Below are 26246 nucleotides of genomic sequence, written 5' to 3' on the forward strand. Positions count from 1 at the left end.
AGCAGCTACATGTCACATTTGTGTGGCACTATGCCAGCTACATCTCAGGAGACCTAAATCCAGTTCTCAATTTACCGCACATAATCACTAAGGAAGACAATTTGGATGTCCTTCACCCAGCCCTCCCACTTACACGTGCAAAACAAAACAAACACACAAAGGATTGCAACAACAAAAGCCAGGAGTTGCTTCTGTACCAAAATGTGTCCCTTACATGGAAAGGACCAGGAAATACAGCACTTGATGCTCTAGGAGGTTAAGCACCTCAGCTTTACTATGACCAATTAAAAGTGAATAGCCATAAAAGTGCAGATACTACTGTAGGGTAATAAACTAGACTTTATCAGTGACAGTGGTGCACATTACAAACTTCAAACTCATTCCTTGCTCTAATCCATCAGAAACTTCCTGGCTTTAACAGGCTATAAACAGCAGAAGCTTTGAAGTCCAAGGATTAGGATCACTAATAGACAGACTGAACGAGAGACTGGCTGAAGAGCCAAGTGGAATGCCCTGCATGGATCTGGAATAAAACAAGTTAATTTAATCAAACTGACCTCTCTCTAGCCATAGGCCAAGAGATTACAATGGTTATAACAGCAATAAAGGGACAAAGGACACTACAAACAAACAGTTATTTGCTTCAGTGCAATGCTTAGGCTAATATAAGGGCAAAACTGCCTATGCTTTCAGCTGTGCTCTCAAATATACAATTTGAAGCTTTACATGCAAAGGCTTTTTTTTTTTTTATTTTTGAAACTAGTTTATGACTTAGTGGTAATCGAGGCAGAAGAAAATTAAACATACTTTAATTTTCAAGAATTTCTAAATGCAAGACTAATAGAATGATTTAACAAAAAAGACCATTCTAATGATTTATTTGCTTCAACTCTCCTGTATCTCAGACTCACTCAAGGGAAATGTGGAAACAATCCACTTGGGTTAAATCCACCTGCATTCAGTGCTCATATAACTGAATATAACACTAAGCATTTTTGCTTTTAGAAAAAAACTTCTTACTGCAAAAATTTCAGTTATCATCAATTTACACACAACACTTTTCACTCTAAAGGACTGCAAAACTTTTAATAAACTGCTACATTTGAGGCATTCAGCACAGCAGTATTACAGAACACTTTTTAAAGCAAACAGTAAAGCTACTCTGCTTTCAACTGGAGCAAGTTGCCAAAATGGCAAATGAGCCAAGTGAATGGTAGCAATAGCTTGGCTCTGAGAAGCTGTTAGAAGATGGTAAATTGAGACAAGTGGCCAGGTATTCATTTTTATATTGTATCTTGCTGCTATGCAGAATAGGTAACTTTGAAGAGTGGCAAGCTGCAGCAGCTGAAGCCTCTGAAAAGAGAATTACAAAGCAAGGAGTCCTAACGACACACTTCATTCACTACAGAAGAATCCACAATATAGTAGTTTTTTGAACAGGTGTTCCTAGAAGGCAACATTTCTTGTCCCACAAAATCACAAGATTTTCAGATGAGAATGACAGATTCACACACACAATATGGCAAACCACCTCATTTACAGCTACTATATCTACAGTATTTAATCAAGAATGAGAAAAGGAAACTTTAATTGCCCAGAACCTTGCTCAGGATTTTAGTACTAGCATTCAGAACTTGGAAGCAGCTCATCCCAGGAAGCAATAAGCATGGAAATAAAACGAGCAGCGTTGGAGTGGCTGTCTGGCACTGGAGAGCATTACCACAGGCCAAGCCTAGCTATCTTCCTTTACATGGGGCAATGATGTCTCCTGGCTCTCCCACTTACTCCATGGTGATTTCGTAAAGGAACTCACCAATGTCAGGACCTATGCTTCTAGCTGAGGACCTGGGAGAAGAGTAAGAGCAACATGGTCTCGGGAGGCAGACAGACCAGGGCTGGGAAAAAAAGGGAGCTGGTGGGAGACGGGGCAGCCACGGTGCATGCAGTGGCATTACATGGAAGGAGACAGAGAAACATGGCATTAGGATCTTGGGTCTGAAAACGTAGGCAGCAAGCTGTGAGGACTGAGCAGCCTGAGACTGAGGTCCTGGCACGAGGGGATACAGTACGGCAGCATGCCAGGCCAGCAGATGCCATGGCAGCAAAGCACACCTCAGCTACTGAAAATTAAACAAATTAGTTCAGAGATTTACAGCACTGAGTTCACACTGGAATCATTAATATACTTTTGAAACCAAATCTTCTTCCAAAAATGTACTCATTTAAATCATTTGGGAAAAGGTCTGTGAATGTGCCCTCATTTTACAATAACCATGAATTCAAAAAATTTAAAGTATCACGCAGACTTCACCAGACTCACTCATAAAGACTATAAAAAGCAACATAGTATCATAAGTGTTGGAAACAGAAACATATTTTTAAAAGGCACTTATGTCTTGTCTTACTGGGCTAGCTGTAGCATTTTCACAAGATATTCTGGTGGTGTGGGAACTCCTTTTCAGACACCCAAAATGTCCCAAGCTTTCATTTCATTAGTCAAAATATTCACTTATTTTATAGCTCCAAGCATTCAAACTACTCTGCTGCTTTGAACCACATTTGCCCTAGAAAACTGTCTAGCAGAAGTAGTATTCACTGCAATGAGAGAGTGTCTACAGAGAAATAAAACCAAACATTGACAAATCAAGGATGGGTCTCTCCTTACCACTCCCCAAAATAAAGATAAGGACAGAAATGTTCCTGTAACTATTGCATCTGTTACCTTTGATTCAGAAGATTAGCAGCACAACCACTGGTATGCTTTTGCCTTTTAATCTACTTTGGCTTTTCTCTTTTCACTTTCAAAAATATTGCCACAAAAAAAATCCATATTTATTATTTTGAAAGTACCCATGAAATACTTTTCGAAGACATATTAATGAAGTAGAAGAGAAGCCATTCTGTAACAGGTGCAAACAGGCATGCTACCCCCAGTTTCACCCTCCTCCACCACACCTACCATGGGGTCTTACCTTCCGGTGGATTCTTGTTCTGGTTGTTCCAGACAACTAATAATTTGGATAGACTAGGCACTTTAGACACCTCCGTGATGACTCGGAAAAGGCTCTCCACCCGGTCATAGGTCAGAACTATGGCTGTGAAACCTTGGGACTGAGGTGGGATCAGTGGAAGGAAGAGTGGGTTGCTCACACTGCTCCATTTCTGTGAAGGAAAACAAGAAAACAGGAAAACAATTCAATTAAAGTGATTTATCACAGTAGGAAGTAATTATTACGGTAGGGAGTAAGTCACATAGCCAGGACCTAACCGTCAGATTTGGAATCTGCTCAGATCAGGCAGGCTGACTCTCCAATTCTGGAAACAGTGGACTTCAGCAACTTCTCAAAACTTTTATTCCAATCTCTTTCTTAATTCAATTTTCATTTTTGTCTAGTTGTATCGTTGCAAGCAAGAGGGGTTTCAGGTGAAAAATAAAGTGGAAGAGGCAGGTAGATTTGTGGAGAAGGAAAACCAAAGTGAATTTTGAACCCAGCTAACACACCTCAATTCTCATTTACTAATCACTATTTCAAGACATTTATATTTATACTCAGGAATCAATAAACAAAAAGAAACTTAATCAGCACTACAGTTTCAGAAGTGAAAAAGAGTTAACAACAACAAAACCAAAGCAACAAAAACATAAACCTGGCATAAAATGTGTACCCAAGCAAAAAAGGCAAAAGCAGGCACTAAGAGGAATCATGTACTAGCTTCCCCAAAACCCTGTTCGTCCAATGGTGAAAAAACCCTCCTATTGCATTAAAAAAAAAAAAAAAAAAAAAAAAAAAAAAAGGCATGAGATGCAAAGATGAATTTCAGAGTGTTACCTACTCCTTGTGAATTTTAACTAAGCATCCCTTTTAAGACTTTAAAGGGCTTACTTCAATACACTGTCAGCACAAGGAAGCCAGCTCAGCTGGCAAAAGACAAGACAGACAACTAAATTCTCACTGAACATGCCAACCTCCTTTGGAGCTGACAACGTGGGGGAGGAGGCAGTGAAGGGACCATTTGACACGACTGAAAGCGCCAGCATTTCAGTCTCAACTTTTCCATTCCAGCTGATGTTCCAAGCAGGGGTTGGACAGAGAAGCAAAGGGAAAAACAAGACCTTTTGGGACGAGGTGAAAAGGAGAGTTGGGAAAGCACAAACGGACTGATGCTGTTTTTCAGGGAAGTCTTGAATCCTAGCCTGTAAAAACTATGAACACTCATAAGACGTTAGTAACTGCCAGTAGTTTACAGAAATACTGCGAGAATCTCCAGCTAAACTCATACCATAAACCTGCTTCTGTCAGGAGGAAAGCAAGTTTTACAGACTCACAGTTACCAGCTCATATTTGCAGGAAATAAACTTTGCAATTTTCCGTTTCCTTATTTAGTCTTTGGGTTACTTTATACACCCAGCTAGCACCTTCCTCATGTTTAGTGGTTAGACACCTCTAACTAGAATAACTTCAAGGATGAGGAGGATAGAGAGCCTATTTACTAAAAGACATCATAACATTTTGATCATTTTGGTAAAGGACAAAAAAATATGATGTGAATATGATTTCCTTCTATGAACACATCAACACTGAAGAGGGGATAAATACGTGAGGTAGAAAAGAGACACTTAAAGTTAAGCACAGCATTGGCACACTGTTTTATCCAGGATGGTCTAAGGGTATGTTCCAGGCAAGGATCTGTCAGTAGGAGTAATACCTTTTAGTAGACTTCCTGAAATAGTTGGAAAGATGAACTAATCTTCAGCTACACATACTTTATCAGGTCTGGTACAAGCAGCATTCGACATAAACTGTTTGTGAGGTTCCTAATGGAAAGCATCAAGTTCTAGTTTTTACCCAACAGGAGTCATAGGATAATGTAGAAATGGCAACAGTATATAATATGGAACTTCGGTTCATGAAAGGGACATGACTACCTGTGATAGCAGAGGACTATGCTCAGTAATTCAGAAAATATATATCCATTACTTCAGCAACTGATATGTGCAGAGACAAATCTGCTTTCAGATTATTACATTTTCTAAAATTAAAGCTTTTATACATACTTTTGCTAATTCTACAAGACAACTGGTGGCAGATGGGACAGCCCCCTGATTTTGCTCCAGCTTCAGTAATTCCTACAGCAAATCACAATCTAAATGTTACCAGAGCATAATCCATCTCATTAAAGCTTTACAGACTCGTTTCCACACAACCCCCACCCCAAGACTGCTATTACCCAAATGACCCTTGTAATGTCGAGCGGCTTCTTAAAACAACTTTCAGAAACCTCTTTTCATTAATACTTGAAGCAGAGGTTTAACATCATACTCAGTAGAGTGCCAAGAAAATCTTATGTTTCTGCCCTATGAGAAGAAATAACTGGTAATCTACAGACAATGCTGTATTTACTACTTACGGGTGAGTATTGCCAACTAAATTAACGGCTCTCAGTTGAAGTTTTTCTAGCAACTTTTTCTCTCTGGCCACAGCACTTCCTAACAAATTACTTGCTATTATATCCTTGGAAAAGGATTATTTCTTTTCTATCATCTAAGACTATTTTAGGTACTTACAGAAAAAAATACAGATGCAGGTGTGCGAGCACATGCACATGTGCCTAAAAAATTATCATGCTTTCTCTTAAAAACCTAAGTTTTACGTACATTACTTGAATTCCAACTTTTACTACTTTCAGAAAGGCATGAAAATTCTCCCCTGCTGGTTATAACTTAGGAAAAATAAGGCAACTTTTGAGGTGTTTTTGCTCATGCATCTACTGAAGGATGATGGAGGGAGGGAAAAGCCCGTAGACACACACTAATGGATGGGAGAACCATGCCTCTCATTTGAGAAAAACATTTCAAAAAGGCAATTAAGCATCTCTCAAGTGCCATTAAGAGCCAACCCCCTGCTGCCTGCCTGAAGAGTGTGTCTACAGTCTGAGACCTATTGACCCCACTTTCTGCAGGAAATCGGGCAAATTCAAGCCTCCATAATTTGCTAAAGTCTTCCAGATTTCTGCTTGGGAAAAGCAAACCATACAGGCAATTAATTCAACAGCAACCTAATTAAATCTCCATTATGGCAGCAAAGCATGAAATGGATAATGACATAGGGATGGGTTCTCCCAGTCACTGCTCAAGAGACCAAGTGGTGAAGGAACATTTGCTCCTGTCCCATTTTTATTAACATTCTTGATGGAAATTCACAGGAACTTTCACTCTCAGAGAGAAGAGCAAACAGCAACAGTGGATTGATCATCCATCACCTTTCTTTGACAAAGTGCTGACACTCAGCTATGGATAAGACAACCCTTCACTCTCGCCCTCCCAGCTAATATCATTAGAAGAGCCAGCATAATTAATCTAAGATTAATAGGTTGTTTGCTGTGAATCATTTTTATGGGCAAAAAGGATCAAGTTCAAATGCCAGTTTCCTAAGAGTAATCTCATGTCATTTAAGTCTCACAGTCTCAGCTGTCTGACAGCTCTTTGCAGTTCACATGAAAATCCAAAGTAGTGGGAGCTGAATGACAGCGAGAACTTAGGAATAGACTGAAGCAGGGGAGAGAGGAGAATTCAGGAATGGGTATGTATACAGGGAAGGATTCAGACTGCTGCAGCTGTCCTGTGCATGCTTTCCACAAGTGTGCATGTGTAATAATGCCTTACAAATAAGGCACCTTCCTTTACTATAGATACATCAAATATTGCCCTCCCTCTTGGTCATTAAAACCAACTTTATTCTATTTTAGGAAAAGTTAATACATTAAGGACAAGGTATGAAAGGAGTTGAATTCTCATTATGTGGGATGCTTAAGGTTGGACTCAATGTAGAGTCTTCAGGTTCAAGTCAGCAGAGAAGTTTTAAACAGACTGTCCTTAGCAGGATACAGAAGTGAGATAGGTGGGAGCTTCAGGACATCAATGAACACAACTGGACTGAGAACTGGCCAATCATAATAAATGCTACAGAGCCTCAAAGGTATTGGTGAAATACTAGACATAACTAAGATGGGGTCCTACCCCAAAACTTCTTATTTGGGTGTACACTGAGTACCACTGAAAGAGACTTGAAGAAAGACACAGCAGACACATTACAAACTGCATCACAGAATGGTCTCTAGGAAAACAAGGCTGTGTAAGATGTCCCAAATTACAGAAGACAGTCAAGAACTTCCCAGCTATCACTTAGTGGGAAAACTCAGCAACAGCACTTTAGAAGAATAAAATTTCACTGCTCCCATAAACAAGAGAGTGGGCTTTCTTCCCTGTGTATTTTAGTTTCAACAGCTAGACTGGCTTGTTGTAACCACATACTAGTGAAACCATACAGTTTGAACAACAACAACAACAACAACAACAACTCACTGTCTTTTAAAAGCACACAGGTAAGGACAACAGTGCGTTGAACTTAAACAGTAGCTAAGCAGGAAAACAGAGATATATCCCCTGCCTCTGTGGGTAAGGCTTTTTCAGCTGGGTTGTTCTGAATATCAATCTAACCTCAATGTGGTTTCAATTATGGATTACCAGACCAAAAAAAAGCCTTGATTTATTCTATTTTGCTCCAATTATTCATGATAAGTTTCTATTGAATACTTTGAGAAAGTATTTCATCGTGCTTCCCATCCTCAAGTGGTCATAGGGCAAAACCAAAGGAATTAACCCTCTCTAATTCTCCAGAGCCAACCATAGTGCTCACACTGCAGAATCACAAGCCAAGTTGCAGTGGCCACCATTTCATGTTTTGATGAAGATTATAAACCCTCCTCAAAAAAAATTTTAGCCACAAGACACACAGGAGTTTCTACCTATTCCTTCTTGAGTGATGAAATCTGATACCGTCATGAATCATGAATTTTGATTGCCAAAATATATCACATAACTATAACACTAAGTTATTCAGCATCTTTTTTTTTTGTTTAGCCCCTTAAATCTAATCAGCTGTCTGAGCCCTTCTGACAGAATCTATTGGCTGAACACATTCTTTGATATAAAAACTCAGCTTCAGGCTCATCTCTTCAACTCCTTAATTTCAATAATGTGTCAAAGAAATAGATTTGCAGTGAGAAGAAGAGAATCATCAAGAACTGAGTTCATATTTACAGCTGCCACAATAGTTATGCTTTTTGGAATCCCTCCATCAATTTTCTTGCCATTCTTTCATAAGAATAAGAATAATAAGAATATTATAACATTATAACCTTAATAAGAATATTCAAACAATTTGAAAGAGAACCAGATTTGAAAGAGAACCAGGAAAAGGATTCGAGTTTTTCTGTGTTTTTTTGTTTGTTTTTTTTTTTTTTTGTCCCTGTAAGTCAACATAGCAGCTCCTGACCCCAAAAAAACAGGGTATGACAATCTGAATTGGGAAAATGGAGCTTAACATACCTTTCATGCTCCCAAAGCCAGAAAAGACAGGGAGTACTGAGAAGATGACTAGTGGAACCCAAAGCAACAACAAAGTTTGTTTTGGTATTTTTAATGACTCCCACTACATGCAATAAAGCTGCACAGTTAGGAAGCCACAGGAGGCACCAGGCAGTGCAACAAACAAGGTAAGAGCAACAATGATGAGACCCTTGCCTTTGAGCAGCACAATTTTTATTTGGGTGCATCTCAAAACCAGCTCTGCTAATATTAAAAACCTGTGTCTCACTTGTGTGTTTAGGTGTCTACTTCTAAGCTAAAGACAAAGCAAAAAGCCCTTAGAGAAAATAAAACCCAACAGTATTAAATGGTTAGGTGTAGTCTTAAGAACTAAAATGTCACTCAAGTGAAATATTCCGATTCTGTCAGCCAAATCCAAAAATTTGTTGTTCATGCCTCAAAGGGTATAATTTACAATGGAAATAAACCTACACACTAGATACTAGCCACACAACATAGGATAACTGTGAGGTTATCTATCACCGTGTGAGAGAAGAATCCTAATCTCTAGGCAGGTAAGTTAAAGAACCAACTGTTAAATCGTGTTTCACACACACACAAAAATATCAATATTTATAGCTGAATACATGTGGTATACTCAACTTGTCCATAATATCAACACTGGCAAAACATAACAATAAACCGAAATTTATGTAGCATAAGAAAGAATACCTAAATTCTAACATAGTAAATAAAGCCAAATTTCACGCAGCTGATTCACACCATCACACAAGGTAGCTGGAAATACAGCAGGAAGAGAAACCTAATATTGTTCAATGGAAAAAAAACAACGATGTGCATTGCCCAGAAAAGTGCTAGCTTGATCTCATTTACAGGTAGATTAAAAAGTGTATGTTAATATTTGCTTAATGCTTTGAAGATGAGGAAAGGTACTAGGATGGAAGTATAGTTATAACAGTGGCATTATCTGAAGACTGAGGGCTGTAAAATACTAGCCAAATTGCTTAGAAATAGTTTAATTGTTTAATGAGTGTCAACTGCCTGGTAATTGGCAGAAGCCCACAAAGTATTCTGTAAATGAGCATCCTACTTAGGCTTTGCTTAATGAATGGCACTTTTTGCACTAAGTTAATTTGGCTATTTTGGTTTACACCAAATGATGGTGCTGTTTTCCGCCTGGCTGGGAGAAATGAAATCTGATATGTTTATTGTTCGGCATAGTGATATTCTCAAGTGATTTTTAAACTGTGGTCTGTATCATCCAAGGTCATAGCTCAAAAGCAGCCCCTGACAAAAAAAAAAAAAAAACCCTTTAATGTTTTATAGGTCTACATTATAAACAGGCTTGAAAGAATTTCAACAAAAGCAATGAAGCAATCCGGAAAAACCCCGTCTTACTCATTTTTCAGAAACCCATATATGTTAGTGAGGTATAAGGCAAAGTAAGAAGAGATTTTAAATAATCTACAAAGAAGCACAAGTGAAAAAGTAATTTACCTCTATTAGAGCATAATGAAGTACTTAATTGATGGTAACAGATCACATCTCAAACCCAGATCATTAGTTCTAATCCAGCCCAAACTAGTAACCATCAGAATGCACACCATAGAAGTGGTCATTTTCTGGCTTACTTGAACGTAACTGATTGTCCCTGCCTAATGGATAATGGCTGGGCCAAGAAATACAAAAGGCATTAAACTCCCATGCTTGCAGCAAAAGACTGTCTGAGACAGGACTCAAGTGGTCCAGGAATTTTCAGGCCCCAAAAACATCATTTGCCCCTCTTCATTAAAAGGAGGAAATATCTTGTAATGTATTTTTATTGAAAGTCCTATTCCCTAACATATTAGCATGTTATATGCTACTAGTCTTCCACTTCCTCAAAGGGATAGTGGACAAGTAGGAAAATAATCCACTTTATAACGTATTTTTTTTCTTTAGAAAAGGCCAACAGTCTTCAGTCAACCCATACAAACACATAAAACTGCTTGGATCGCTTCCTCAGTGTAATGTACAAAGTATGGAATTAACTGCATATTCATTTATCTTCTGTGTACCTTATACTCCCTCCTGCTGGAAAACACCCTCCTGTACTGCTGCTGTATCCACACTGTGAAGATACTCAGGCAACAGTCTCACTAATATTTTGAGCCAATACAAGCCAAACTAACACAAAAACCCAGCCTTTCAGCCACCTTCCCGTTTCCCCCTCCTCTTTTTTTTTCTTTTTCTGGGTAAGTTTTAAATGAGGAAAATTAATTCAGTTAATTCACCACAAGTGAATTAAAAAATTCAAAAAGAAGGTAGCACACAGAGAGAGAAATTGTCATCCAGCTGAAGAAGAGTGCAGGACTGCTGCTTTTGGCAACAGTACCTGCTTATAGTGGTTTAAAGTGTTTGGGAAACTACAGACTCAACACAAGGCGGGCTGGTGTTTCTTTGTGTTGAGACTTGAGAAATATCTGGGGAACAGGAAAAAAGCTAATCTATGTGGAGATCTAGCCATGAGCATGCCTCACTGATTTTAAATGCATGAAATATCACTTTCATGGTGACTGTCCAAGATAACAGCCATCCCCTCAGATACAAAAATCATATTTTGCTGAAAAGATAATGTAATCATTATTATGTTTGCAGATATGTCCTAATTCCTAATTTGAAGTACAAAAGTTCAAAAATAAAGCAGTGAAAATCTTCAGAAAATAGCCATAAGTCTCTACCAGTCCTACTTTGCAAGTGACATCAAACTTGAGGCAACCTTTTGTTAAAGATGCAGCTTTCTCTTCATAGGTGCTGTTGTTACAAATTTACTTAACGGAATATTTGAGGCCCTTAAAAAAATCTCTTTTCTCTAGCATACTTACAGGCTGTAATCTGTTAAATGTTTGCTAACTCAAAATAGATTCAATTCTACTGTTCTATAGTCAAAATAATAAAAGGCAGTACTACACAAAATCATAGGAAATGAACTGAAACCAGATGATGAATCTTAAAACTGGAAGCAAACTCATGAGGCTGCAATAGCTGAACAAAATGCTGAGTAAAACGTGCACCTTGGAGAGTTATGAGCTATCCTAATTGGCAAAGTAGAAATAATGTTTTTAGTGCTTTATTTAACACCTGAAGCAGCTGTAACAATTGAGCAGCAAAACAATTAGCAAACAGGACATTTTACTGAACTCTATTTTTCTGTTACTTCTCAGGATCCTAGTGACATACTAAGCAAAATTAACCCCTATAAGCACACCAGAAAAAAGAAACCTTAAACCAAGGAGACAGGCAGGTAGCAACAATGGCCAAGGATTTTTTTTCTAGCTAAGGATTCTCCTCTGCATGATGATCTTGCGCAGACAGAAAGCTCTTCTTTCTGTTAGAAAGGTGTATTTTTTCTAGCAAGTAAGCTCATAAACCCATTAAAGCTGGCATTTTCTGTATAAATATTCCATAGGAAAATCCATGCTTTCATTTTCAAAACCTCACTATTCAAAGCACAGGGATCTGAGCTCTGTTAACAGCCTTGTACTGATTAAAGAAATATCTGGCTAACTGCAGTAAGCCCCTTGCCTTAAAATGGTGATTGCACCTCTGCACCTTCTGTTAATCTGCCTCCAGCTTCTACATATTTTTTCTGCAACTTCACATTCCTATCTAAACCACGTAACAGGAACAAGAGCGTATAGAAGAGCACCGCATTTAAACCTTATTGACCACAACATCACAAGGAACAACAAGCGAGCTAGAGGAACTGGATGTTGAGCCAGCCGAGTTTGAAGGTGGAATACACATGGCAAGCTCTGGAGGTACAGCTCTAGCCAGTAACATAAGATCTTATGACACCCAGTTACTCGCACATTTCACTGCGGAATTAACGTTAACTTGCAGGTGCTTCATTTTAACAGTTACCTATATCCTGGCCCTGGGGCCAACCAGAAATAATTTGCTTTAAACACTTCCGTCTTGGAGTTTATTTAGAGAAGAATATGGCAATTTTCTTGTAAATGAGGAACCCATTCAAGTCATCTTTAGTGATTTTGTCTTCTTATCAGAGTTAAGAGGATACAGTTGCGATTTTCTGCTACCTCAAATGTACATATATATGTACTTGCTTTCCCACTATAATGGTTCATCCAGGCTTACTAGAAATTGTAACAGTGCTGAGTGGACCTTAGGCACAAGCTTAGATGAGAAACGTACTCAGGCTCAATCAGGTCATTATTCCCCTGACAAGCAGACACCAACTGTGGAATTCCAACTAGCACAATTATTTTTAAAAAACCCAACATTAAAATAACTATTATTAAATTTACTAGCAGATACTGTATATATCACCACCTTCTAAATTCGCTGAAGTTAGAAATTAGTTGAGTCCTGAAAAATATGCTCCCCTGTAGACCGCAACTGCAATATGCTCTCACCTCAAAGAGATAACATATATTCACAGAACAAGAAAAAAAAATATCAGATATATCTGAGAAGGCTCCATTTATTTGCTTCGAATGAAAGAACAAGAAAGAACTTTGAATGAAAGAACAATGGTCAAAACCAAACAGTATTAGCTGGCTTAAAAGAAAAAAAAAGAAGAAAAAAAAAGGAAAAAAGAAATAAAAGCCTCATGGAGGGAAATTTTCATACATGCTCAGAGTAGCTATCAAAATCCCCGGTTGAAGATATCACAGGATTGTGTACTGCTGTTCTACAAATTTAACTGCTCTTAAACAATTCCTGATCTGAATTCTATTTTCTTTAACTGACCCTCTGAGAAAAGGTCACAAGCACTCTGTGTTGCTGGCTAATATGGAGCTTACACAGCCCATAAAGGAACTTTTATTGATATTTCTGTTTCATATTGAGGCAAGAAATGAATTCATGCACATATTAAGCAATTTTCATAGACTAGGATAAACATCAAATTCTTTCAACTGAGACATAAAACCACCAAGGAACTGACCATTCGTGGCATGAGAGCACCACGATACGAGGTGTTAACTCCAACGTCCTGGACAAATTCCAGCCTGTCTAACTGCAGTCAACCTTCTAACTTTTCTTTGCAATTGCACATTGATACAATATTCCTGCTGACTCCTTGTACTGCCCTAGCATGGTATTGCTGTTATGTGTTCCTCCACAGTTTCAGAGTTCTGTTCTGTATGTTGCCATGTCTGTGGTCATAAACCTTCTGCTTAAGAAACTCTAAGTTGAATGACTAATATAAATATTGTTTCCAAGTATATATTTAAAAAAAAGAAAGAAAGCAAAAAAAAAAAAAAAAAAAAGCCTGCTTGTTGCTCAGAGTAAGATTAGCTTCCCCAGAAATAGATAGGTTTCCAGTATAGGAGACAACCCAGGAGATGTTTTTGTGTCCCCTTTAAAGACTGAGTAATCCTAAAGCCATTTTCTTTGTTTTCCTAGATGTTGCAAGGTCCTTGTTTTGTTAGCATAATCTGAAGGTGTTAAGATGTTCTGATCCCCTTCTTGCGGAGTACACACTTACTTCTTTTGCAGCTTAATTTCCACCTTAAATGTTGCCAAGTGCCATGCTTGCTCTCTAGGCAATGACAACAGTAAATTACTAATGCCTTTGGCTAGGCAATGGAAAATCATCTTCAGAAAGCCAGCAATGAGCTTCTAACTCTTTGTCAGCAACTGTTCACGCTCTATCAGCCTGAAGAGTTTAAAGTAAAACACACTCTACTCCTGAGCGCTCCTACCCAGCTTTCAGAGAAACTCTCTCTAAACCATCATAAAGTTGAGACAGTTAACAAGTTTGGTTTTATTAGTAAAACAAAACTATTTTTTATATTTTGACACATAGAAAATTAACTGATTATGAGTGAAAATCATCTGCAGGCTTTTATATAGTAAAAAATCAGAACCAGCTGCTTGGTGCAGAAGGTTAATTAATACTCCAGTGTTTCTTCTTAACAGAGGTGGGTTCAACCAGAGAAACTTTTTTTTTTTTTAAGAAAAAAAAAAAACCAGCAAAACTTTGATCATTAGTTTCTGTAGAAGAGAAATTACATATAAATAACATGGAGAAAATTGTAGGCATAGGAATAATTAGCTATTTCATCAGAATTACATGAAAGAGCCTTGCAGATTGTTTAAGATCTTCAGTACTTCCACCAGCTATTTCCACTACAGTTATTCATTTTTAAGAGCACTAAACTCACACTAAATTTAACAGAAATAAAGAAGTGTGTGTGTATGCATGCATGAAAAATAAATAAATATATAAACAAGCAACCAATTTAGTGTGTGCAATAGCAAAAGTTAAAAGTTCGCATTTCACCACCAGGACATAAAATGAACTGCTAGTTATTTTGCCAGTTGTCATAAAATATATTAGCTTCATCTGTGCAAGTTACCAACACAACACATACACACAGAAACACACATACACAGAATTATTACCAAGTTTCATAGCACATACCTTTTATACGAGCAAAAAAAACCAAAACCACAATTTGTTTTATGAGTAAATCAAACGAATTTACTTACCACAGCTGGGGGATCATTCCATTCTTCATAAGAAATGGCAGCATATGGATAAATTCTGTCATTGATAATCTGAAGAGTAGCAAGAGCAATTGCTTTCATTGATCGAAAATATGCTTCCCAGAACCACCTTGCCTGTAAAGAGAATTAAGTTCACTTTCACATTGCACAGATCCAGTGCTTAATAATCAATTTTGGCTTGCCATGCACAATCTGTTCCATGCAGTCTACATGTCAGGTGGAAATTAAATTAGGAGGCATGTTTATTGTAGCTAGGGTATTTCCACAGAGCCTGAAGGCTTCAAACTCAACCCCTCCCCCCCCCCCCCCCCAAAAAAAAACCCCAGGATTTACAGCCAATAAAAAGAAGCAGCAGCATTACTTTGCAAGTGATTAAACAGAATGAGAATACTTGAAGGAATCAGTTACTTTCACACTTTCATCATATGTTTTCCTCTTGAAAAATGTCAAAAGCAGTTTGACCATAGAACAGAAGAAATTGCTGTTATACTCAGTTTTTCCAAGGCAGAGGAATCCACAATGCAGCTAAACAGCCAGAAAAGAGCATGTAACCTAAAAGGTAGGACTTAAAAGTCACCTTTTAATATCCGTACTAGAGATATCTGATCAGCTGGAGAATTTCAGTACTTATGAACCCTACCAAACTAATACCTTCCCAAAACCAAAAATTATTTATACAAGTAAATATTAAGATTTTTACATAAACGTAGATGCATATGCCAGCTTGTAACAGTCATTAATCTAGGCTAATTTACAACACAGGCAGTGTAAAAACACTGAAACGAAGCATGTGATTTTCTTATACACAGATGCACTGAATTTCACAGGTGAGTCGTTTTTAAGCTAAGGTCCTGTATGGCAAGTTTTAATCTTGTCCCAGTTTCTATGTAAGACAGAAATGCTGGAAGAAAAGCAGAGTTTTGGAAATGAAAGCGTTGACTTATCTGATTCTGTTATTTTTTAAATGCCTAGAACCATCAAATGATGCTGTAGGACCCCATCCAACCCAGAAGGAAACACACTTTGCCAATAAATGTACTTCAAGTGTTTTGCCCAAGAGATGTGGATTTTTTCAACCTAATTTTTCTTCAGGAAATTCCAGCACCTTTAAGTGTCCAGAAGGTAATTTAATTTGCAGTCCCTCTATGGTTCAGTATCAACTATGAGAGTATGCGTTTGCATCTAGGTTGTAGAACAATTAAAACAAAAGACTTTTTTTTTGATAATTGGAAGCTTAAGAAGCTTTCAGAGCCAGAATACAACTGAAAACAACACACAAATTTGGGCAAGTGCTATTTTACTCTTGCTATGGATTCCTTAAACAGCAAAAAGGCTCTACAGACAGGCTCGTTTTAATCACATGCTATGAGAATATTAAATAATATTAGTTAGAATATTAAGTTACTGAAAGAATACCAAGCTTTTGGAGGTATAGACTTTAAGATGAACTAAAAATAACTCTCGTTTAGCTGTTGTTAACAAGTTGCCAGTATGTCTCGCTCTGCGGGTCATTACTTTTTAATAGAAGACGGTCTTTCCTACAAGTAAACTTCATGCTAGAGCATTCCTAGGCTAAATAGCAGTGTCCAGGAAAGATTACAAGTAGGGAAAGTGCAAATTCACAAGCAAACTTGCACATATTCATGCACATGCTACCCTGTACTTTACTCCAAGTGTAAGCTATGAGATTCAGAACTAAGGACCTGTTGCTGAAACACTGGCCCTAAAACTCTACTCTGTGGACAGTTTGTAAAACAGGTTCTTCAGAATAGTTCTGTTAAATATTTAAGATGAAAAATCCATGCTACAATTAAAAAAAGCAAACTAGGAAAGAGACAAGTGCTCTCTGGAGCACTACTTTTACTGTGAGAAAACATTAACAACCATAAACCTTACTACTTCAAAGTATTTCAAAATTTTATTAAGGAGACTGATGAGTATGTCCAAAAATCACACTTCTCTGGAGCTTGCCATCCAGAGACAGTGCAAAGCAATTTCACTCTAGAACAGAATCACTTCCTTCTCCTTATTTCTCTCCCTGGTAGGACTTAACAGCTGGATAACAGGCCAATTACCAAGAACATAGAACAAAACGAATATTACGTCCAACTGTAAAAGCAAAAGAATTACATGAACAGGTAAGAATAAATAATGTCTGCCTTCCTAAAATACCAGAAAGACACTAAATAAAGCAAACACCACATGCTAAGCAATGACTTAAATACTCCTTTCCCTATGACCCATTTCTTAAGAAAAATGCGTGATCCAGAACTCAACTGATTTAAAAAGAAAACCAGAAGCAGATTAAGAATTAAAATTGACCAGAACAGTGAACCTCTCTATTGAAGTATCCTAAATAAACAAGGGTAAGAACACAGATTTCAAATTTCATTTTCACAATAGATAACAGTTTAGGACCACTGCTATAAGCAGCACTAAGTGGGAAGGAGAAATTATTTTATGTAGCCTTTTAACATATAACTTTATAAAGCAATTAAGTAGCTATTAATTGTGTGAAATACACACAAGACCATGTATTTAATTGTTATTAAATGACAGCATTCCTATGCTGTTCTAAGAGTGTTTATTAATACTGTAATATCTATGATTATCTAGTTTTGTAATAATCAAAGCTGGTTTTCCTCCTTTGGCAAAACTAGGATGGATCTGATCTAGCTTCTCTTTACTGAAAGAATGTTTGCAATGTCAGGCAAGATTACACCTTTATACCAGAAGCAAAACTGGAGAAGAGGGCAGAGGGAATTTACTTTTTATAGACTAATATTTATATAATTAATTTTTTTGTAAAGAGCTAGAAAATGTTCCCACAGTTGGTTGTAATTTTTTGGAGTTGTGTTTCTTTAAGGCAGAACTCAAAACCTTCTAAGGGGATTCAAAGTCTCCAAACAGATGTTTCAGGGTCTCATTACTTCCTCCCCACCTTGTTTGCTTTTATAAAGCAGAACTGATTAACATGGCTTGCTAGTGTCTGCTGCTCAGCATGCTAAGTTACTAAACATTTTGGGAAAGTTTTCTATTGGGAAGATGTATGGTGATTCCATTTAAAAAGTATTTTCTGCCCTACTTGGTGTGGTTGAAAAGCTTATGTTGGAATGTAACAAATACCTAGGAGGGATACCCCATGAAAACGTTTGGGATGCAGGAGAGAGAAACAACAAGAACAACAAAAAAGAGAGAGCGAGAGATCTCTTCCTGAATCCTATGCCAACTTTCTTCATATTCTTACATAGTTTTTCTGAGCTGTCCATTTCTCTTTTCCGTATCTGTGAATTCAGAAGACTAATGGTTGTATACTCGAGAGTAGCTTTAATACACTGGGTAATGTTTGTAAGGTATTGCAGTTGTAACATACTAGAGCTACCTGAAAGTCTTTCAGGATCTTGAAATAAATGATCCATAATTACAGATCTTGTCTTCCACATAGCATTGATTATACACCGTCTACAACTATGATATGGCCAAGCTACATTCCTTTCAACTTGAACTGAAATTAACTTCTAGTACTCTATTAGTCTGCTTGATGAGGTTTCAGAATTTTTTAAGGAAACACACTATGTGGACCACAGACTTGTAGAGAGAATGCTAACTTTGTATACACCTAAATATTGCTTAGGTCACAGGCAATATAAATTGTAAATAGAGATCAATCTTTGTACAACTGCCAAAACAACACAGATGAACATATGTTAACCTATGGGATCTTGTTCTGGGTGTATGGCTTACCAGGAATTGCAAACAGGTATTTAAGAAACACAGCTTCTCTCCTCCTTCTAATTTTCCAGATAAATAGAAAATCTAGGATAGATCCAAGGTGAAAGACAGAAGAACATTACTTTAAGGGTTTTACCAACATGTGAAAGAGTCAAATGTAGAGTACTGAACGACTTGACAGAATGAGAAATACATGGTATTATTGGGTTGCTCAATGGGTTGGAAGTCACTGGAATCTCTTACAAATACAATAGATTCTGCATGAAATTAATTCACCTGAATTCAATTTCTGCAGAAAAGTTTACAAAACCAAGACAGCCTCACTGTGAAAGCCAAAGACTGAAGGAATGGGAGACCAAACGATCCCTTCTCTCCAAGGGGTGAGCTCTGCAGACCAAGGTCACAAACGTGGGCATGCCAGTAGGTAGCTCTAAGTTGTTTCTCATCCTTCCTCCACACGCCAGTTTCAACTGCTCCATCCTCATTAGTTAGATCTGCCATGAAAAACCACCACTTTTTTCTGCAAAGGCTAAAGTTGCTTAACATAATGTAGAGGTGTTACTTTATCTTTACAAATACATATGCACACTTTGAGGAACACTAGCAATATCTGTAAGACAGAAGAAAAAGTTTAGAAACTTTCTGTAGTTTTCTCCCTCAAAACTGGAAACAGTATAGGAAATTTGGTGTTCCTTCAACCGAATAAGCAAGCATCCAAATCAGAAGTTCCAATTCCACTTGTTTTCAGTTCCAGGATTTTTTTCAGGTGCACTATGAACAAACTAAACTGACAATATTCAGCATATACTCATAGAGGCAAGAGCTTGGGATGGAAGCATTTGCAGTTATTTTCATAAGAGACAACAGGCAGCAGCACACAGCAATAGGGTAGCCGACTCGCAGAAAGTAACATTTATTTAGGTAAGGTGTTATTTTCCTTAGAAATAAACACACTTGGGGGCCTAGCATCTCTTTATAAGCTCTTTACAACCCAGCATAGCATCAGGTTACAAAGTCCATTCATATAATGTTTGTAAGTTCTAGTGTTAATGCCACTAATAGTGCTCCAGTGTAGAGTGCAAGACAGATCAATGTAAATCTTTTCATTAGTTTGTGGAAAGAAAAACACTGGGCATGAGGCAAGGAAAAGAATACTTTCTGTAACATTTAGATCAAGGGGAAAACAGTCCATGAAAGGAACTTTCTAACCTCCTGTCTTTTCACAGCCCGTGATTTGGTGGGAGTTGGTAAAGTTAGCAAAAGGGGAAGAAAACAAGATTCGCAAAAGAGTAGTAAAAGTTAACTGCCCATAAACCACCACTTCTCTCAGCTTTTAGGGCAGGCGCCATGATGCTGTAAGATTTTGCCCCACTGCAGGAGATCAGTGTTTCCAAAATGCCTTGAAAAGGTTTACGAGGCCTTGAAATATAACCATTTTCACACTGGCTGGGGTGACTCTACTTAAATGCTTTCCCTTCTTGACGGCTATTGGTGTTCTGGTTTCTACCCTGACCAGCTAGGTTAGGGAAGTCTGGCCGAAGAAAAAAGCGCAGCCTAGCTGCTGCAGCAGCACTGGCCTGGAAGCTTGCTGATCTTACTTTTAATCCTGGTTCTGTTACTTATTTACAGATAAATGCTTGACATCCATTTGATTCTTGCTTCTACTTCAGCCTCTCAGAAGTATGTGCAATATTCACCTCACACAGACATTGTAAGACTTAACCATTCTAGATGTTTCAAATTTTGGGGTGGATAGAAGAACAGAAAAAAAAATTAACTTTATCCTCTCTTATTATTTGTAAAAATAAACCTTAAACTACTGAAACTAATATTTAACTAACCAATGCTACCAAAGTAACTGACTGTGGCAATCCTTTGCTAAAATGTGTATCTTCAGCAGAGATATAGAAGATATTAGAAGAAATACCTACAGCTCTGCTGTGTATCTAAGAGCTCTGGGTGTGGAAGCTTGTCCAGTAAGACCTTCAGGCTCTTAAGTTGCATGTGATACCATCATATAATCAAATGTTTTTTAAGTTACTGAGACCTAACAAGTTATTGCCCATCAAGCAAACTACTATAATTGGTCACAGGCAATCCCCCCCAAACCTCTTTCCATTGTGCAGTAGGATTAGATAAGCTACTGAGGTTCAAGATAAACTGAATTATTATATATTTGCCCCATACCAAAGATGCATATAAGCACAGCTGATGATATATAATAATCAGATAGCAAGCTTGAGCTCTCAAGCTCCCTACTCCCCCACCTCCTGCCTCAAGGTAAAATGGGACTGAAAAGAGCATAAAGTTCCTCTTTTGGAGGAACAAGCGTTTTATAGAAAATTTCCCAAGACAAATTTTGGGTTCAGACTGAGGACCCAATAACCCCAAATTCCCACATTTTTCTGCCTATGAATTGTAATCTGCCCCCTCTTTCTGGACTGCCTTCCTGTTTCTACAGCTGGTTCCCTGTTCCAACAACTTCCTTGCTGATCACAGATACCACTTTTAGTATGCAGTTCTTCAGCAAAGATACCAGCTGGGTCAGCTAAAACCAGTGCCATCTTTGTTTCTCTACACAGGCTTACGAGAAACCCTCAGAAAACTTTATACTATTAAGAATTAGACAGTAATTTGTTGTTTCTAGAAAGTGATAAGAATTTGGGTTAAAAGAAAAAAAATAATGCTTATTTGGTTTAGCACCCTTAGCAATATCACACAATCAAGTTCAACACACCTAAAAGCTGGCTGGCCCAATCTTCTCTCTGTAATCAGTGGGGAAGAAAAAAAAAAAAAAAAAAGCTTCATTCAGAGAGAAATTTAGAGCTCTGGTACCCTAAAATACCCCCTGAACAATCTGTTCTCCTCTTAAGGGAGCATGAGAAGACAGAGTAAGTGACCAGCTGTGGGCCACGATCTTTCTTTCCCTTAAAGCCCTATACTAAAAAAATGATCCGAGGGCCTTCTCATTTTCCCAGAAAGGCAAAAAAATTTGAAATGAGAACAAACAAGAATGTAGGGTACATTTTTTAAAAAATAATTTATGTGTTTCAGGCTATGGAAAAACGTAAGAGCAATCTGAAAGTAAAAATCAGATTCTTTGTCCCCATACACAGACTACTATGTAAGAATCTTAAGAGTTAATCCATTACATTAATGCAATACAGGCAAAATTGTGCTAACTTGGCTAAAACTGAAAAGCTTTCTGAATTATTTTCAGGTTTTATAGAAGATCAGATTAAAAGCACCTTTCAAATTTGACCTAAGTTGGTTGTGTTGTGTCTATTTGTCAACAAGGACCTATCCAAGGAAAGCAGTAGTGCAGACATTTGTATAAAGAATGCTCATGACATCAGCATGCCACTTTTAAGGCTAAAAAATGGGGATAGCACTTTTGGGGTTGTCTGATGATTAAGATAAAGACTAATCCATAATTCAACACTGGGTTTTCCCAAAGCTCAAACCAGAAGTTTCTCCAGATGGGAAGAAGAGGAACAACACAGGGTACATATGGTTGTTTCCAGTTTAACTAAGGTTTGCTTCCAATGGAGCATGACAATGTTCTTCTAATGCTGTTTCTGAATTTTCATTCCATCTTGCAGCTCTTGTTTCTGAGCTATGCATGATTCCCAAGTAAAGCCCTGAAAATATTCATCTATTTAACTTATACAACTTATGTGAGCGGCCTATAGAGGAATATTCCTTAATTACAAGACACTTCTGCAGGATGAGCAAGCAAAACAATAGTGTCCTACATTTTAAGATATTCTAGATAGACATTTTGTGGTGCTGGTTTTTACTGTAATTCAGTCTCAAAAAATATCTCTTTAAAAGTAAAGCAGTAGGTGGATTTAATCACCTGGCTTAACATTCTCCACTGTAGTAGTTTCAGCCATGAAACAAGCACATTTGTCTACTTCAGATACAACGGAGAGTGAAAACTAAATCTTTCCACCATCCAAACTTCTTTTTCTTCCTTTTTCTTTTTGAAGCTGCTGATTCATAAGGGGACAGAGGTCAGAGTTCAAAATGCTAGTCCTACTCTTCAGATACCAGCCACATGGGGGTAAGTCACTTCTACTGGCTCTCAGTTTTACTGCTGTATACTACTCGACAAATGCTGACTCATAAGAACTAAGGGTAAAGGAAAAAGTTAGTGCAAGCTCAGATATTAATCTCAAGCTTCTTGCACCGCAGTCTTCCTCAGATTCTCATCTTTAGTGCTTCGAAAAGAATCACTTCTATCAGTTATAGTAATCCATATGTACACCACCACATACTATGCATATATGAGAATGGTTCTTTAAAACCGTATCTGTTAAAGTTAACATTTTGAGTCTTGCTTCCATACTTTCAAATAATTTGCAGGGGTTTTGGTTTTTTTGTTTGGTTTGGGGTGTTCTTTTGGTTTTGTTTGGTGGTGGTTTTTTTAAAGGTTTTCATCTTCTGTTATGAACAAGAGCCTTGTTCTGCTTAAAATCTGGCTCAAATATATGACACAGAAGCAGCTATTTTTAACAGCATAGTTCGCATTCTCTCTCAAGAAATGGTAACATTTTATATGGGTTTGAAATCCTGCATTATCTTGACCCCTACAATACAGATTTCTGGTATTTCTTGTCCTAGTGATAGTAACTTAGTTTTAAAAGTAACAAGAACACAAGACTTGAATAGATAAAAATACCACTTAGCACTGGCATTCTCCCCTCCCTCCATATATTTCTGCACCTCAAACTTGCTTCTTTTGATTAATAAGTATGTCAACTCCACAACTCTTGCAGAAGGCAACATTGCATCAGCCAGGAAACCTGACTTGCTGCCCTGGCACCCTACAAATCCACTGCCAAAATACATTTCAGTTACGGAGCCAACAAATAGGTATCAACACTACGAGCAGCAAGGAACCACCCTGTTCTTGGCCGTGGCTGGGAATACTGTTGCAAAGCATGGAGACAGAGCCAGCAAAAAAAGGAGCAGGATGAGGAAAAAAAGCAAACTTTCATAAAGCACTTGGAGCTTGAAAAACACATAACGTAAAAATGGCTACCAATTACTGAATTCTCTTTGCTCCCAAAGAGCTTTCAGTTCCGTCTTCCTATTTACAGCCAAATGACACGTGTTGACACCACAGAAATAACACAGCTGTAAGACAGTAATATAGATCCTACTCTGGCTTCCAGATAGTCATATCTACATAATCATCACTGATAATGACGTATAGACAAAAAATAGCCCACTCTTTACCTCCAGTTTCCAGGAGTTTGTAGGGCTCCCTAATTACTCCAATTTCACCAGGCTGTTACTGTGAAGGGGCAGGCACACTTAACCTGAGGAGTAGTCAAAATTACTTGGATCTATACCATCCTTTTTATAAGTTTGTCCTCTGCACATTCCCTGTTAACCACATGAAACCAGACCTACAGTGAGCTAGACTTACGCTATCATTGATTCAACAGCAGTCCAGAAAATAATAGAAAACAAATATGTGTATGTAATTGCAGGGAACATTCAACTACTATATGACCACAAGTTGGGGGGTGGGGGGACTTTTAGCCACATTTCTTGACAAATGATGGACAGCTCCTGAAACTGAAAGCAATAGGTTTCTAGTCCCAGGGGTATTGCCTTCAAATATGTCTATGTTCTCAGGGTAGATCGGTTTTCCCCGCTGCAGACATCCTGCTGAGAGGTGAGGTCCCAAGCAAAACACAGGAATCTGACTGCAAGCCTTTGAGGTGGCAGGAGCCAAGGGGGGTTCAAAGACAAGGCTGGCTGGTGGGCAGCACCTCTGAGTATTGCAGAGGTTAGAGGTTAGTAAAGCAGGAGCCACTGGCCAATAAAACAGTGTTTGGAGAGCCCACTCTACAGATAAATTGGGGATCTGTTTACACCTTTCCCAGCTTTCTGAGTTACACACACTGATGCTTCCCACTGTGATCTTGTCCTATGTCCACCAGCATCTCCCCTCCTCAGCAGCTGCCCTGCTCTCTGCCGGTTGGCTTTATAACATGGCTAAAGGATGCTTGGAAACTTTTAATCAGCATCCAGCATCAAAAATAAATAAATAAAAGCACAACTGCCTTTATTTGTGTCAACTGCTGCAACAAGATCTGTCTTGTTTGAGATTTCCCATGACTGCTGTACTAATGCTGGGAGAATAGAAGCTTAAATTCCCTTGATTAGAGAAGCTAAACACAAAGCAAGCCCAGTGCCAATCACACACATGAAAGGACAGCTTTTTGAAGCAAGAAAAAAAATAATCTAGGTAGGGTTACCACCATATTATAGTGGTCAAAAATCAGCACATACCTCAATTTCAGAGCCTAAGCCCTATACCAGGAAGAACCTGCCCTTTTGATGAAGACATGTCTTGCTCAGTTTCCTGTAAGCTATATAGCTCTATTTTATATAAGCATAAACATACATATACCCCCATACACACAGTTCTCAACATTGGACAATTTTAACCACAGACATTACTGCCAGCATTGCTTGAATACAGATATACTTTACTGACTTCTGTAAGGATAAAAGCTGAAGGACTGGCAATCATGGGGTTTTTTTCCCATATCTATGGGAAAAATTCAGTTTAAGACATGGTGCTGCTTTTTAACTCCACACCTTAAAAATAACTGATCTTAGCTCAAGCTGTGTAAAAATACCTCATGCTTTATGACTCAAACTGTGCATGGCTATATGGCTGTCTGATGAAATAGATAAGGTGATTAATAATTGCTGGTTGTGATAATACTATGTGATGGTCACACTGCAACAGAACAGGATTGAAAATAGTTTTACATGGACAAAATAATTGATAAACATCAACAAGAGTTATTTATTTCTTCTTGGAAAACATCTGAAACAGCATGCTGAAGAGGAATATTCTTTACTGCATGAAGCCAAATTTTGTAAAAAAGAGAAGCAATTGAGAAGATAAACATTAAAGCTTATTACAGAAGTCCCTGCTACCCCAAAAAAGATGGAAAGTACACCACTGACCAGCATTTGCATATTTATTCTGTATTAATCTTTTGCTTCACCTGAACAATTAAACACATGAGGAAGGAGTTGTTTTCCCTTCCCCCTCTGCAATAGACAGAACTCACATCTCAGGAAATTCCCTGAAGCACTGGCTACTAAACACAGGTAGCAACAGATCAGAAAAAAAACAAGTGGTGAGGAAAAGCACAGAGGCTGGGCTTGGTGCTGCTAGCTTACTGAAGCATTTCAGACAGTAGGTTAATGTGTGCTGCATTCGTGCTCATGCTTAACCTAATCACCAGATTCAGGATCCAGAAAGCTTTTCCCAATGCCCCAACAGCCACCATTGATATTTTTTGCTTTTGTTTGCTACAGTGTTGAGAAGCATTTTATGGTAGACTGTGCCATGCGGGGGAACAGAGATGAAGTATTCTGTGGACCCCCTGGGACCAGAATTCCATTACCAGCTGAGTCCGGTTGCAGGAAACTGTATTTCTTAAGCTTAACCATAATCTAACAACTTCTATCCCTGATTCCCTACTCCACTATCAGTATCCTGGAATATACACACCCTCTGTAATACTCCTCTCCAGAGCATCTGTACAGATTTAAGCCACCAGGACAGAAT

The 26246-nt window shown here is 38.1% G+C and overlaps 1 protein-coding gene across 1 annotated transcript in view; it reads right to left on the minus strand.

Annotated features, from left to right (window-relative positions):
* The window catches only part of EXT2 (exostosin glycosyltransferase 2), an 82146-nt gene that overhangs the window by 29477 nt on the left and 26423 nt on the right, over positions 1-26246 (minus strand). Inside the window, exons 8-9 of the mRNA XM_029996320.1 lie at positions 14888-15019; positions 2973-3162 (exon numbers count right to left, since the gene is read on the minus strand). Of these exons, the coding sequence (XP_029852180.1) occupies positions 2973-3162; positions 14888-15019 (322 nt within the window). The remainder of the gene's footprint in view (positions 1-2972; positions 3163-14887; positions 15020-26246) is intronic.

The sequence above is a fragment of the Aquila chrysaetos genome, chromosome 2 (assembly GCF_900496995.4).
Source record: "Aquila chrysaetos chrysaetos chromosome 2, bAquChr1.4, whole genome shotgun sequence".
Lineage (NCBI taxonomy): Eukaryota > Metazoa > Chordata > Aves > Accipitriformes > Accipitridae > Aquila > Aquila chrysaetos.